Source organism: Mesoplodon densirostris, chromosome 3 (genome assembly GCF_025265405.1).
Source record: "Mesoplodon densirostris isolate mMesDen1 chromosome 3, mMesDen1 primary haplotype, whole genome shotgun sequence".
Classification (NCBI taxonomy): Eukaryota; Metazoa; Chordata; class Mammalia; order Artiodactyla; family Ziphiidae; genus Mesoplodon; species Mesoplodon densirostris.
In genome coordinates, this window is record NC_082663.1 from 141,391,093 (window position 1) to 141,405,400 (window position 14,308).

Here is a 14,308-nt window from a genome sequence, read left to right on the forward strand (position 1 = left end):
CTAATCTGGGCCAAGGCTGCTTGGAATGAGATGTCAGTGACCCACGTCCAAGGTCCGGTCCTGTTTCTAAGGATGTGGCCAGAAACTCAGCCGTATTTTTTGGCTATTTTTGGAAGAATGCTGGCCTCTGCTGAATGTGGGTTGGGGACCTACTGTGTGCTAGGCACAAGGCTCTAATGGAGACATAACCCTGCTCTGGAAGTCAGGGCAGGAAATGGGAAATAAACCAGAAAAGCAGTGTCGGGCTTCCCTGGTGGCCCAGTGGTTAAGAATCTGCCTTCCAATGCAGGGGACATGGGTTCGAGCCCTGGTCCGGTAAGATCCCACATGCCGGGGAGCAACTAAGCCCGCAAGCCACAACTACGGAGCCCACGTGCCTAGAGCCCGTGCTCCACAACAAGAGAAGCCCCCGCAACGAGAAGCCCGCGCACCACAATGAAGAGTAGCTCCCACTCACCGCAACTAGAGAAAAGCCCACGCGTAGCCAAAAATAAATAAATAAATAAAATTAAAAAAAAAAAAAGAAAAGCAGTGCCTATAAAGGAATGATTTCTGAATGTGATTGCTGCTCTGAAGAGGATGAAACAAGGAAATGAGATGGACCTACTGGGGTGGTGGTGAGTTGGGGTGGGGGATTTCAGCCAGGGTGAGGAGGACCCCTAGGAGGAGGTGATGTTCCAGCTGAGCCCTGAAGAAGCAACTAGTTTTGCAGGAACCTGTAGGGCATGTTCCAGGCAGAAGAAACAGCAAGTGCAAAGGCCCTAAGGTGGGACTGTGTTGGGTGGGCCCTTGGAGGATTGCTGAGTCTAGAGCAGCTGTGTATTGGGGAGAAGGAGGGAGGGGAGGCCCAGGTATCTGGGGCCACATCAGCCTCCTTAGCAACACAGGAGCCTGCTTTGGGCACCACCCAGCTGTGGGTGCCCGGTTTTCACCTTATTTCATTCCCCCCTCAAACTCCTGGCTTGAATGCCGCATCTGTGACCCCAGGAGGCTTTAGGTGAATGGACTTCCGAACTATTCCTCAGCTTCCTCATCTGTAAAAGGGGCCGAATAATGGAGCCTTGCTCACAGGGAGGTGGGGGGCACCGATATAGCTCACAGCAGTTGATCCGTGAACATTGTGGAATGAATAATAATTCATGAATTCAATGAATGAATTCAATCATAATTCATCGTCCCCAGCGCGTGACTCGAGTTCAAGCGGCCACAACCTGCAGGACGAACTGTCCCCATCCAACGGGTGGGTAAACTGAGGCTGGGGAGTCCGGGCAACCACGCACTACTGTGGGGAGAGTTAGGGATGGGGCGTGCACTCTGCGTCTTGGTCGCGGGGACGCGCACGCCCAGAGGCCCGGCCGGGGGCGGGGCCAGGGCGGGGCGAGGCCGGGCTTGGGGGCGGGGCGGCGCGGTGGCCGAGCGGCGGCAGCGGCGGCAGCGGGCTTGCCGGGCCGGACAGGAGTGGGTCAAAGGCGCAGCCTGAGCCCGCCATGGAGCAGCCCAGGAAGGCGGTGGTGGTGACGGGTACGCGGGTAGTGTTCTGATGGCGGCCGCGGCAGCGCGGCCCATGGCGGGGGCGGGTCGGGCGGCTCCGGAGGCAGCGGGGCCGGAAGAAGCGCGGTGGCCCGGGTGGGGCAGGTGCTAGAAGTCGTCCCAGGTTTGGAAGATGTCATCGCCCACGGGAGCCCAGCTCAGTCCGCGCGACAGAGAAAGTGGAGAAGGGGGCGCCCCTGTGGTCCCACTGTCAGGAGTCGGGGCAGGCAAGGACGTGGGTGTCCTGGCAAGTGCCCCACACGGAGCAGGCCCCTCTGGCCTCCTTCCTGACCCGGTTGGGGACAGGGACCCTCCGGGCACTTGTTTTTTGTGTCTGCCCGGCAGGCTGGACTGGACTCCTCCCTGCCCCTCCCGAGGTTGGGTTTGTCACCACCCCCGGTCCCAGGGGATAAAGGCCGATTTGCGGGCAGGAAGTGCCCCGTGACAAGTTAATCTCTTGCCAGCCACTGCTCCCCGAGCCCTGCGCTAATGGGGGGCTGCTCTCCCGAGGCAGGGGCAGGTGAAGTTCGGGGAACCTCGGGTGCCCGGCCGTTCTTCCGCTTGTCCCAAGGACTGTCTTGGTCAAAATCTTTCCTGCCCGGGCTGTTTGTGGGTGAGCCTGGATCCCCCGCCCCACTGTCACCGACTCCCTAAAACTAACTGCTTCTCCTCTAGGAGACTCCACCTCGGAGCCTCGTGTGCGGTCAATTTCTGCCAGGCCTCTTGGTGGTGGTGGGGGTGGGGGTGCGGTATTATTTTGACCCTGTCAGGAGGGGTCAGAGTGAGAAATCCAGCTAAACTAATCCAGGTATATTGTGGTCCAGGGAGGTTTGGGCTGGTCCTGGAATTCCCAGGAATATGGAAGTAGCCACTTACCTAACAAACAGGTGTGTCAAGTTGCCTGAGGGTCACTTTCCCCTGCAGCCCTCCTATATCTGCTTATTTATTACTTTAGTCCTGACTCAGCAGGCAGCCACGGGATTGGGCATTTTTCTTGCATGAGCTCATTAAATCTTTACTGTCTCCATTTTGCAGAGGGGGAAACTGAGGCTCACAAAGGTCACCTTGTTTGTAAGTGGCTGAGCTGGGACTCATACTTGGTCCATGCAGGAGGAGGAAAGGGGTGGAGAGGTTCTGACCCTACTTGGGGGCCCCCTGCTGTTCCAGGGAACAGTATCCCGCCATGATACCACTTGGGACACTTGGCCCAACTGGAGTGACCCATGATTCAATGACAGCCTTTATAGAGAGGTTTATTTCTTAGGTGGTATGTTGGGGCGATTAGAAGAGGGAGGCCACAGACTCTCCTGGGTCTGTGTTTGAATCCATGCTCTTCGGTCTTCTTGCTGTGAGACCTTGGGCAGCTGGCTTCACCTCTCTGTACCTCAGTCCCGGCTCCTCTAAAATAGGCCCAGGAAACACCCTTGCCTGAAAGGGAGGCACAGGGAGGCTGAATGCCACAGGGCATGCAGAGCACTTAGCACATCCTCAGGTGAGAATCTGGTTTGTAAATGGGGCCTGGAGTTTGAGTAAGTAGGGAGGAGGGTGGTGGGATGATGTCTGGACAGCCTGACCTGGGAGATATCCACGTGCATCCCTTAAGGGCCGTTCCTTATCAGGTGATGATTCACAGACCGCCTATGGCTCTGCAGTTCCAGAGTCCAGGGAAGAGGCACAAAGACAATGATAAAATTATATTTGGGGGTCAAGGATAGGGGAAGAAATTGGGAAGGGAACAAGGCCAGCCTTTTCTGGGGCCAAAGGAGGGCACTGGCCTCTTGCTGGGCATGAAGGTCAGGTGAAAGTGAGGACGAGAAAGGACTCACAGCTTCGGTTAAGAGCAGACAAGTTTGTGTGGTGGAGGGCTCTGAAGGGCCACTGGGTGCACCCCAAACTTGGGACCAGGCCCCCGACATTGTTCCAGGTGGCAGCTGCTCCCGAAGCTCCCTGCTCCATTCTCCTGGATGAAAGCAGCAGCCTGGCCCTGGGCAGGCCAGGAGGGGCCGCTGGGTGACATGCTGCTTTTCTTATTTTTTTCAGGGTTCGGCCCTTTTGGGGAACACACTGTGAATGCCAGCTGGATTGCAGTCCAGGTAACTGGATCCAGAGGGGAGGATTCAGGCTTGGGGCTGGGCTTCCCCTGGAAATACTTGACACCAAAGAAAGGAAGGAACCTACGAAGAGAATGTCTCCCGTGAAGCTTCCTGAGAGATATTTAAGTCTGATATACACTTCCTCTCAGATAGTTACCACTGTAGCTTGCGTTTGTTGAGTGCTTGCTCTGCGCCAAGTATTTTTTGCTGCCCAGCATGCTGAATTCTGCCAACAACCCTTAGGTGCAGTTATTCTTGTGCCCACTTTATGGGTGAGGAAACTGAGGCACAGAGAGAGTTATCTGAGGTCATCCAGCTCAGAAACCAGAGTGGCATTTCTTCGGAAGTATCCCATGCCACAGCCAGGTTTTGGAGGACCAGGCAGGGATATTGGGGGATGTATTAACCTTGTAGAGCGGGTGCAGTGACTCTGAGTGTTGCTTCCTGGCAGCTGGAGGAAGCAAAGGCTGCATATTGCAGGGGAGGAGGTCTTTCCCGCTGTCCTGAGCCTTCCAGTTTCTTTGTCAGCTGGGGCATTTGGAGGGACAGACTGGGGAACAATGGGCAGAGAGAAAGAGAGAGAAGTTTTCTCCTTATATAAATCAGATCTGCACGGACCGAAGTCAAACTCGTGTTAATCCTAGCCCATTAGCTGCTTGATTTAAAGCATCCCCTGCTTTCCACTCCAGAGCCCTGAATTCAGAGAAAAATCCAAGCTGAAACCTCAGTGTGTCTATTCCCAGTTGGGGTGCCCCACCTTTTTTGTTACCCTTCTTCCAGACCTCAAAATCTTGGCCACATTCCTCTCCCTTTTTAAAAATTTTCACCCCACTTTGCTAGCAGAACAGAGGGACAGGATCCCCGGGATTCCGCAGATGGGAGCATGTCTGAGGCCCTGCTCATCGCACCCGCTCCCTAGAGCCCCAGACAAAAAGGAAACAGCATGTTTCTGAAGACGTGTGTGTCTGGCTTTGTGCGAGTTTCAGACAGGAGTCTTCACGGGGCTGAGTGGACACAAAGCCGTGTGTCTGAATTCCTGGGCCCCAGACACTATGATCTGCATCTAAATAGGAGAAAAATCAATTAAACAATCTTTGGAAATCCCTCCGAGCTTTGGGACTTGGATGGTGGAAGATGGCAGCTTTTCATCCTGCTGCCGGTGGGGAAATACCCCTTATATTTCAGTCACCCATCTCTCCAGACCTCACCTCTAGAAGACTTTCAGTTTCTTCCTCAACTTTATGAGACAAGAAGAGAGAATTCTCCACCATTCCCCGCTAAAAAATGCCAACCTTCCCAGATCCAATTGTTTCCCTTAAAAAAGCAACAACAACAAAAAACTGGAGTTGCGCATACATACCGAGTGTGCACAGCAATGTTAGTCCGTGAAATGCTACACGTGTACCTCCGCAGCACCTGAGTCCAGATCAAGACCTAGAACATTCTCAGCCCCTTCTCTGTTGGTCCCCATTGCAGAAGCCCCTTGTGTCCTTTCCCAGGTACTCCCACTGCACCCGTCAACCCCTCTCCCAGGTGTAAACCTCTCTGCTGACTTTATGGCCTCCATAGGTGAGTTTTACCTGTTCTAGAACTTGGTGTCAATGGAATTGCACTTGGGTCCCATGCCTTCTGCACAGCAGAGCATCTGCCGGATCCACCCACGGGGTGGCTAGGAGCCGCTGGTGGTGCTTTTCAGTTACTCTGGATAAAACAGATTTGCCCATGGAAAGGGTGTAGTCATTGATTGGATGGGTCAAATCCGTCCCTCAAGAAAATATGCCTCAGAGTGTTCTTGGTGTGATCCAGACATGAGTTGCAGGCAGCCATTGATGTCTGTCACCTCAAGCTGAAGATGGGTGTTTGGTGAGGTGGAGTGAGCAGCCATTACTTCCTGTCCCGACTGATTTTTCTGAAGCTCAAGTTGCCACCTGTGGAAGGAACTCCTCCTCTGCCAGGGACCAACTCACTTCTCTCTGTCTCTCTCTGTTTCTCTGTCACTCTCAGTCTCTCTCTGGGTGTCTCTCTCTGTCTCTCTCTGGGTCTCTGTCTTTCCCCTTCTCCATGTCTCTTTCCATATATCTGTCTCTCTTTGAGTTTCTCTTGGCCTCTCTGGGTCTCTGTCTCTTCCTGTCTCTCTCTCTCCCTCCCCCACCTCCTTCTCTCTCTCTCTCTCTCTCTCTCTCTCCCTCTCCTCTCTCTCTTATCTGACCTTCCTTCTTCATGCCCTGGGTGAACTGGCACCCCAGCAGACAGTGAACTGTTTCCCACCAGCCACATTCTGGAGGTAGGAGTTCTGGGGACAGAGGGGCACCCCTCCTTTCCTCTTTCCCAGGAAAAAATGCCGCTGCCCCTAGCACCCCACACAGGAGGGACTGCATTTTTCAAGTATCCTGTCTCCCCACAGGTCTTGGGTGGTGGGAGTGGGATGCTGGCTGAGGGTCTTTCTCGCCCTAGGAGGCTCAGGTGGGTGTTGAGGGCTTGGACCCCCTTGGCTTGGGGCCTTCTGTAGCCTTCTCTGCCCAAGTGGGGCAAGGAGGAGTCGGGTCACAGGTCCTGGTGACATCGCAGGACAATTACTGCCACAGTGAGTCTAGACAGACCTGCTAAGGATATTAACCAGGGAACAAAGCGGGTCTTTGTTACGGGGTCAAGGGAATCGGTCAGACGCAGCCGCGCGGCGGGGTCTTGTCAGGTAGATGGGGTGTAGACAATGTGTTGTCTGGGGCGCACAAGCCCCGTTACTTTCACAGTCTGTGCTTGGTGGCTGTGCTCGCTGCACATTGTCGTGGGACTTGGGGTGTGCTGCTACCCTCCCCCCAGGAGAACTGTCCAGCCCTTTTGGAGCAGAAAGTGGTCAGAGGCCAAGAATTTCGCTTGATTATGGGCCACCCACTTCTCTTAACTTCAGATGAACGGTGTAGCTGCTCCTCCCCCACCATTGCCCTTATTAAAATTGGGGAATCATTTGTATAAAATCATGTACAGATCTTCAGTGCCCCCATCACTTTGGTGAAAAGTATTTATGCCCATGTCACCAATACTTCGATCAAGGTGGTTGATTCCCATCAACCCAGAACATTCTTTCCTGCTACCCGCCCCTCCGCCCCGCTCCCCATCACTCCTCAGCTGCTTCCTGAGCTCCGTCACCGCAGATGAGTTCTGCCTGGTCTCAAGTTGCAAATAAATGAATGGGATGGAACAGCCTCTGTGTTCCTCTGGCACCAGCTGCTTTTGCTCAGCCTGTATTGGGGTGTGTGTGTGTGTGGCGGGGGGACAACTGTCTCCTTTCCCGACCCACCCCTCCTCCCATTGGCACTGACACTGGGGGCTTCAGGGTTTGCTCCCCAAGGATAAAGCAACAAGGATGCCCCTCTCAGGGTCTCTAGTGAGCATGTGGACGCCTCTCTGTGGGGATGCTGGCCATGGGGTGTGTGTATTTCTTTGATGGTGGGTTTCTTAGTTTATTTTTCCCCCCAGATGGGGAGGGGGTAGGTGGGGACCCAGAGGACATGAGGAGGAAAGGTTAGGACAAGAAGGTGATTCACTCCGTGGCTCCCTGGTGGCACCAGGTCATTTCCTACCATCAAAAGTCGATGTGGGCGATTCTTCCCACTAATGCTTGGTAAACATCACCCAGTGGGAGAGACCCTTGAGTTACTCTGGGCGGGCAGTGGTGCTCAGCACGTAGCGCCTGGTCTGCTGAGTGAAGGGAGAGGGGCAGAGACAGGATCCATAAGGCGGGGCTGCTGTCCTGAGCTGGGGGTCCGACCTTGGCGTATCACATGTCATGGTGGCCACCAGGAGGGTTACTGCGCCGTGTAGAGGGTTCCTTGGCTTGGTCACTAACCGAGTTAGTAGCATCCTCAGTACCCCACCCCCCTGCCCATAGAGATTCTTCCACCAAATTGACTTGCCTGGGCATATGGGTGGCCTGTCCCGTGGACAGCTTTGGGGATAACTCCCTGAGTGAAACTCTGAACAAATGAAGATGATCCTTTTAAGTCCTCACTTAACTGAGAGATGGATTCTTTTCATTACTGGACTTTCAACATGTTGCCAGAAAGCGCTGCCAGGGCCATGGGGAAAAGAAATGGGAGGGGGCAGGGAAATTTCAAGCTGTGGGGGACAGGAGGGTAAGAAAAAGTGGGGTCGTGGTTGACAGGATGTAAAGATAGATGAGATTATTTACCTTATGCTGAGAGGTCTTTGCTGGAGATTTCTCCTCCCAGCCATGGCAGGAGAGGATGACAAAGAAATCCTTTCACACCCAGATTCCCCAAGTGTTAACATTATATTACATTTGCTCTTTCTCTACAGATAAATAGGTAGGTAGATAAATATAGTTTAAAAAATTTTTTGACTTCCAAGTCATTTTTTAAACTGTGGTATAATATATATAATATAAACTTTACCACCTTAACCATTATTAAGTGTACAGTTGAGTGGCATTAAGTACATTCACATTGTTTTGCAGCCATCACCATCATTGGTTTCCAGAACTTCTTCATCTTCCTAAACTGAAACCCTGTCCCCATTAAACACTAACTGCTCATTCCTCACTCTCCCAGCCCCTGGCAACTACCACATTCTCCTTTCTGTCTCTATGGATCTGACTACGCTAGGGACCTCATATAAATGGAAGCATACAGTTTTGTGCTTTTGTGCCTGGCTTATTTCATTTAGCATAATGTTGTCAAGTTTCATTCGTGTTGTAGCATGTGTCAGAATTTCCTTCCTCTTGAAGGTTGATATATATCCCATTGCCTGGTCTCAGGCTTTATATACCACATTTTGCTTATCCATTAATTGGTCAGTAGACACTTGGGTTGCTTCTACATTTTAGCTCTTATGAATAATGCAGCCATGAACATGGGCCTACAAATATCTCTTCAAGATCCTGCTTTCAGTCCTTGTGGGTATACACCCTGAAGTGGAATGCCTGCATCCTATGGTAATTCTGTGTTTAATATTTTGAGGAACTGTCATGCTCTGTGTCATTTAGGGGTCAGTTGCAGACATGATACTCCTCTATCCCTAAATAAGTCACTGTGTATTTCCTAAAACACAGCCTCAGCACAGTGATCAAAATCAGGCTTATTGGACATTGATACAATTCTATAATCTACAGACCTTATTCAGATTTTGCCAACCACCCTGTTAATGTCCTTCACAGCAGAAGAAAGTTCCAGATTATATGTAGGTTCAGTTGTGCCATTTCTTTAATACCCTGTGGTCTGGAAAGTTCCTCAGTCTTCCTTTGTGTCTCATGGCATGACATGTTTGCTAAGAACTGCTCAATCCTTTGGAGAGTGTCCGTCAAGGTGGCTCCTCCAGTGTTTCCTCATGACTAGATAGAGGCTGTGTGTGTATTTGGGGCAGGAATCCCACAGAAGTAACGTTGTGTCCTTCTCCGTGCATCATATCAGGAGGCACTGGATATATTGATGTGTCTCATTCTTGGTATCATTGACCTTGATCACTTGCTAAAGTTGTGGTCTGATGGATTTCTTCTTTGCAAAGTTACTATCTTGCCCTTTGTGATGAAAAAGTATCCCATAGAGAGATACTTTGAGACCCTGTAAAGAGATATTTTGAGACCATATTAGCATCCCCTGGTGAGTCTCACCTGAATCATTTATTATTTTAGTATGATGCCTGCCAAATGATGGTTTTCTAATTCCATCTTTCCTTCGACACTTTTTATGACCTTCTGTGAGTTTATTTGTATCTGCGTGGACTCATGGGTACTGTCTTCAACAAATGATAATCTCTTACTCTTAATTTTTTTTAATTTTTATTTTATATTGGAGTATAGTTGGTTTACAGTGTTGTGTTAGTTTCAGGTGTACAGCAAAGTGATTCAGTTATACATATACATATATCTATTCTTTTTCAGATTCTTTTCCTGTATAGGTTATTACGTCTTACTTTCTTAATTTTGATGTTCAAATTGTCCCAGATTTGGCCCATGGCAGCCCCTTCAGGCTGGCTCCTGTATCATTCTTTTTTTTTTTTTTTTTTTTCGGTACGCGGGCCTCTCACTGTTGTGGCCTCTCCCGTTGAGGAGCACAGGCTCCGGACGCGCAGGCTCAGCGGCCATGGCTCACGGGCCCAGCCGCTCTGCGGCATGTGGGATCTTCCTGGACCGGGACACGAACCCATGTCCCCTGCATCGGCAGGCGGACTCTCAACCACTGCACCACCAGGGAAGCCCGTAAGCATTCTTTATATACAGTTGACCCTTGAACAACTTGGGCGTTAGGGGCACCTACCTTCTGCCCAGTGGAAAACCCATCTGTAACTTACAGTCAGTCTTCCATATGCTTTGTTCCTCCATATCCACAGTTCTGCATCTGCAGATTCAGCCAAGCTCGAACTGTGTGGTGCTGTAGTATTTACTGTTGAAAATAAATCTGCCTATAAGTGGACCCATGCTATTCAAATCCGTGTTGTTCAAGGGTCAACTGTATTCTAGATATAGATCCCTTGTCAGATACACGGTTTGCAAATATTTTCTTTCACCCCAGGTGCTGTCTTTTCATTCTATTTATTGCGTCCTTTGATTCACAATTTTTTTTCATTTTTATGAAATCTTAATTTCTCTATTTTTTTCTTTTATTGTCTGTACTTTTGGTGCCATTGAATTTGTTTTTAAGATGGAAAAGAGCTCACTGGGTCTCCTTTTGGGGATTAAGGGAAGTTTCATTTATAAACCCTTAAGTTTTTCCCCTACCTCTAGTATATACTGAGTCTGAGGTCAGAAGGGCAAGCTTCAAGAGTTCCCTGGTGGCCTGGTAGTTAGGATTCTGGGCTTTCACTGCTGTGGCCCGGGTTCAATCCCTGGTCGGGGAACTAAGATCCTGCAAGCCTTGTGGTGTGGCCAAAAGAAAAAAAAAAAGAAAGAAAGAAAAGAAAAGCAGGCTTCAATGTGATAGTATCACTCACTATACATGTTCTGATCTTGCAGTGCAGCTAGGTCACTTTTTAGCCTTTATGCTTCACACATGGGTGCAAGAAACGTGCATAAGGATGCTTGCTGCAGTATGGCTTAAAGCTGAGGAAAATTGGAAGCCACTTAAATATTCCAGTGTAGGGGAATGTTTAAATCCAGCTAATTTCTGGGATGGAATATTATGCAGCAGGGAAAAGGGAAAGGAACAAGATTTACATGTAATAATGTAGCTAGATCTCCAAAACCAACTGCTGAGTGGAGAAAGCATAGTTGCTGAAGGATGCAATTGATGTAAAAATAAATACTATGTGTTTTCTCAGATAGGTGTGTAGAAGGGATAGAAATAGGTCTGCATGGATGTGTGTGCTGTTAACAGTACTTTCTTCTGAAGTATGGGAATGGGACCCAGACTCGGGGTGAGGGGGCTTCGAACTTGATCTGTCTGGCTTTTAAAAAATATACCAACTATTTTCATGTCCTCATCTACTAATTCTACCATCTGTGTTGTTTCTGGTCCTGTTTCTTTTCTTTTTCTTTCTTTCTTTCTTTTGTTTTGGCCATGCCACATGGCTTGAGGGATCTTAGTTTCCTGACCAAGGATTGAACCCGGGCCATCAGCAGTGAAAGCGTGAAATCCTAATCACTAGACCACCAGGGAATTCCCTGGTCCTGTTTCTTTTCTTTTCTTTTTTAAATTTATATTTACAATGGTTACATAGCAGGGGTTTTTCATTTCTTTTTTAAAACATTTATTTATTTATTTTATTTTTGGCTGCGTTGGGTTTTCGTTGCTGCGTGCGGTCTTTCTTTAGTTGTGGCGAGCAAGGACTACTCTTCGATGCGGTGCGTGGGCTTCTCATTGCAGTGGCTTCTCTTGTTGCAGAGCTTGGGCTCTAGGTGCTCGGGCTTTAGTAGTTGTGGCACGCGGGCTTCAGTCATTGTGGCTCACGGGCCTAGTTGCTCTGCTGCATGTGGGATCTTCCTGGACCAGGGCTTGAACCTGTGCCCCCTGCATTGGCAGGCAGATTCTTAACCACTGCACCACCAGGGAAGCCCCCGGTCCTGTTTCTATTGATTGATTTTTCTCTTCATTATGGGTGGTAGTTTTTGGCTTCTTTGCATGCCTGGTAAGTTTCAACTGATGCCAGACCTTGCGAATTTTACCTTGTGGCATGCTGTATACTTTTGTATTTCCTCAAAGTATTCTTGAGCTTTGTTCTGGGATACAATTAAGCTACTGGAAACAGTTCCTTTCCAGGCTTGCTGTTCAGTTTTGTTAGGCAGGACCAGAGCAGTCTTCACTCTGGGGCTAATTTTTCTCCACTTCCTTGTGAAGTTTTTCCACTCTGGCTGGTGGGAACAAGTATTTCCAGCCCGGTATAAGCTCGGGGGCTTGTTCCCTGTGTTCCTTTCAAGTGGCTCTATTCCTGGCCTCTGCATGCGTGTAAACCCGTCAGCCCTCGGACTCTCAAAAGATCTCTGGATCAACTTCTAGACTGATCTCTCTCTCTTCCTCCCTCTCTCTCCCTCTCTCTTCCTCTCTCCCTCTCTACACACTTTCTCCTTTCTACCTACTTCCCTCCTCCCCTTCCCCTCCCCCCTCCTCTCCCTCCCGCTACCTCCTCTTCCCCCCAGGTCCCTCCTGTCCAGGACTCCACTCTGCAAACTGTAGCCCTCTTACACTTTCTAGAACCTCAGCTTTGACTCCTCAACTCCATGTCTGAAAACTGTTATTTTACACATTTTGTCTATTTTTTTTTCACTTATGCCATGTTAGGCAGAAAAAGTCACTTGGATTTTTTTTTTAAAGGAAACACATTAATGTTTTAAAATATAATTTAACATTGTTTTATTTTTTCTAGTTTCTTCTGTTGTTTTATTTTTTCTCCCTATGACATGGGTACTACTGTTCACCCATTTACAGATGAAGGAACTAAAGCACAGAGAGGTTGAGTGACTTACCCAGGGTCACCCAGCCAGGGAGTGAGGGTAGGGGAGGGAGAACAAACCTGGTCACCTGTCTTTAGAGGCTCCACCCCTGATTCCTACCCTCCACCATCCACGCAATTAAGAGCTGCTTTTTTCCTTTTTTAAAAAATTGAGATGAACTTACATAGTATAAATCTATTTTAAAGTGTACAAATCAGTGGCATTTATTACATTCACAGTGTTGTCCAACCACCACCTCTATTTAATTCCAGAACATTTTTATCATCCAAAAAGGAAATCCTGTCCCCGTTAGCAGTCACTCCCCATCCCCAGTCCCCAAGCCCCTGGCAGCCATTGATCTGCTTTCTGTCTCTGTGGATTTGCCTGTTCTGGATATTTCACATAAACAGAGTCATATAATATGTGACCTTTTGTGTCTGGCTTTTTTCATGCAGCATGATGTTTTCAAGGTTCATCCACATTGTAGCATGTGTCAGTGCTTCGTTCCTTTTCATGGCTGAGTAATATTCCACTGTATGGATGGACCACATTTTGTTTATATCCTTTCACCCAGTGATGGATACTTCGGCTGTTGCAAATAGTGAGGAGCTACTTTTAAATGTAGGAAAGGATGAAAAGGAAAGGGGTCACAGCCAGCAGTGAGTCCAAACCCCCACTTACAGTTAAGAAAAACAAAGCACCCTCAGGAGGGTCGGGTACTTGCCCAGGCTCACCTGGGTCTGTATTTGTTCTCAGTCCAAGCTTGAACTGCTCACTTGTTCAGCCGACATTCACCAGCACCTAATGTGTGCACATCTTGGGCCGTGGCCAGGACATTGACCTGTGGGACCGAGAGAGCATGTAAAGCAGGCTGGGCATCCAGAATGTCTTCTTGGGAGGCTGAGACATGAAGGCTAAGGAGTCAACTGACCGGAAAGTGATGGGAAGAGCATTCTAAGCGGAGGGAATAGCCAGTGCAAAGGCCCTGAGGCAGGAGTGAGTCTGGTATGTGGGAGGCTGTGTTGGGGGAAGTGAGCAAAAGGGGGACAAAGGGAGAGGAGGGCAGCATCCCGACCCCTCAGAGCATCGTGGGCTATGGTGGGGAGTTAATATTTTTATTCTGAGCATGGCAGGAGCCACAGCAGGGCGGAAGCAGGGAAAGGCTGCATTGTGATTTTAGATGCTGCCTTGGGGGACAGGAGGCTGGGGTAGTGCTGGGGAGGAGATGGGGCTTGATCTCCACATCAATTTGCCAAAACAAAACTTGGGTGTATCCAACAAACGTCAAGAAGCCAGTGGTCTATAACATCCTATTATTTTTAATGTGTGACCATTCAAAATAATCAGTCCGGGCGTGCAGCATGCACAAACAGGGTGAATATTGATAAAATCACGGGAATGGAAACAGGGAGCACAGATCTAAAACCTCCAGTGCCTCTCAGGGGTTCGATGGTGTAAAAAGCAATACGGTGAGGTAGGAATCGTGGTTGTGTGCCAGCGAGCACCAGGCCTGCCTCGTCTCTGAATCCATAAACCCTTGAAGAAGGTCCCCTCTGATTCCCATCACCACAGTCCAGGGAGTTGAGAAGACAAAGGAGCATGAAGAATAAAAATATTAGTGTCTAAGAAAACTGATTGTGGGAGAAATTAAATATTTTACAAAGTTTTCTCTTTAGTGTCTTTTAAAATAGATTTCACACAAAATATAACCACCCTCCCCACCAGCCCTCTTCCCATCAGTGTCTGCAGCTCACCGTGCACCACGTTTGGGGAGCAGGTTTGCGCTCTGCCCTCTTCTGTCCGG

The 14,308-nt window shown here is 49.3% G+C and overlaps 1 protein-coding gene across 3 annotated transcripts in view; it reads left to right on the forward strand.

Annotated features, from left to right (window-relative positions):
• The first annotated feature begins 1,403 nt into the window (after window positions 1-1,403).
• The window catches only part of PGPEP1 (pyroglutamyl-peptidase I), a 32,521-nt gene continuing 19,616 nt past the window's right edge, over window positions 1,404-14,308 (forward strand). For 2 of the 3 annotated variants that reach the window (XM_060093875.1, XM_060093874.1), the window contains exons 1-2: window positions 1,404-1,521; window positions 3,571-3,623. In XM_060093875.1, the coding sequence (XP_059949858.1) occupies window positions 1,488-1,521; window positions 3,571-3,623 (87 nt within the window). In that variant the 5' untranslated portion in view covers window positions 1,404-1,487. The remainder of the gene's footprint in view (window positions 1,522-3,570; window positions 3,624-14,308) is intronic. The other variant, XM_060093876.1, reaches the window with a different exon arrangement.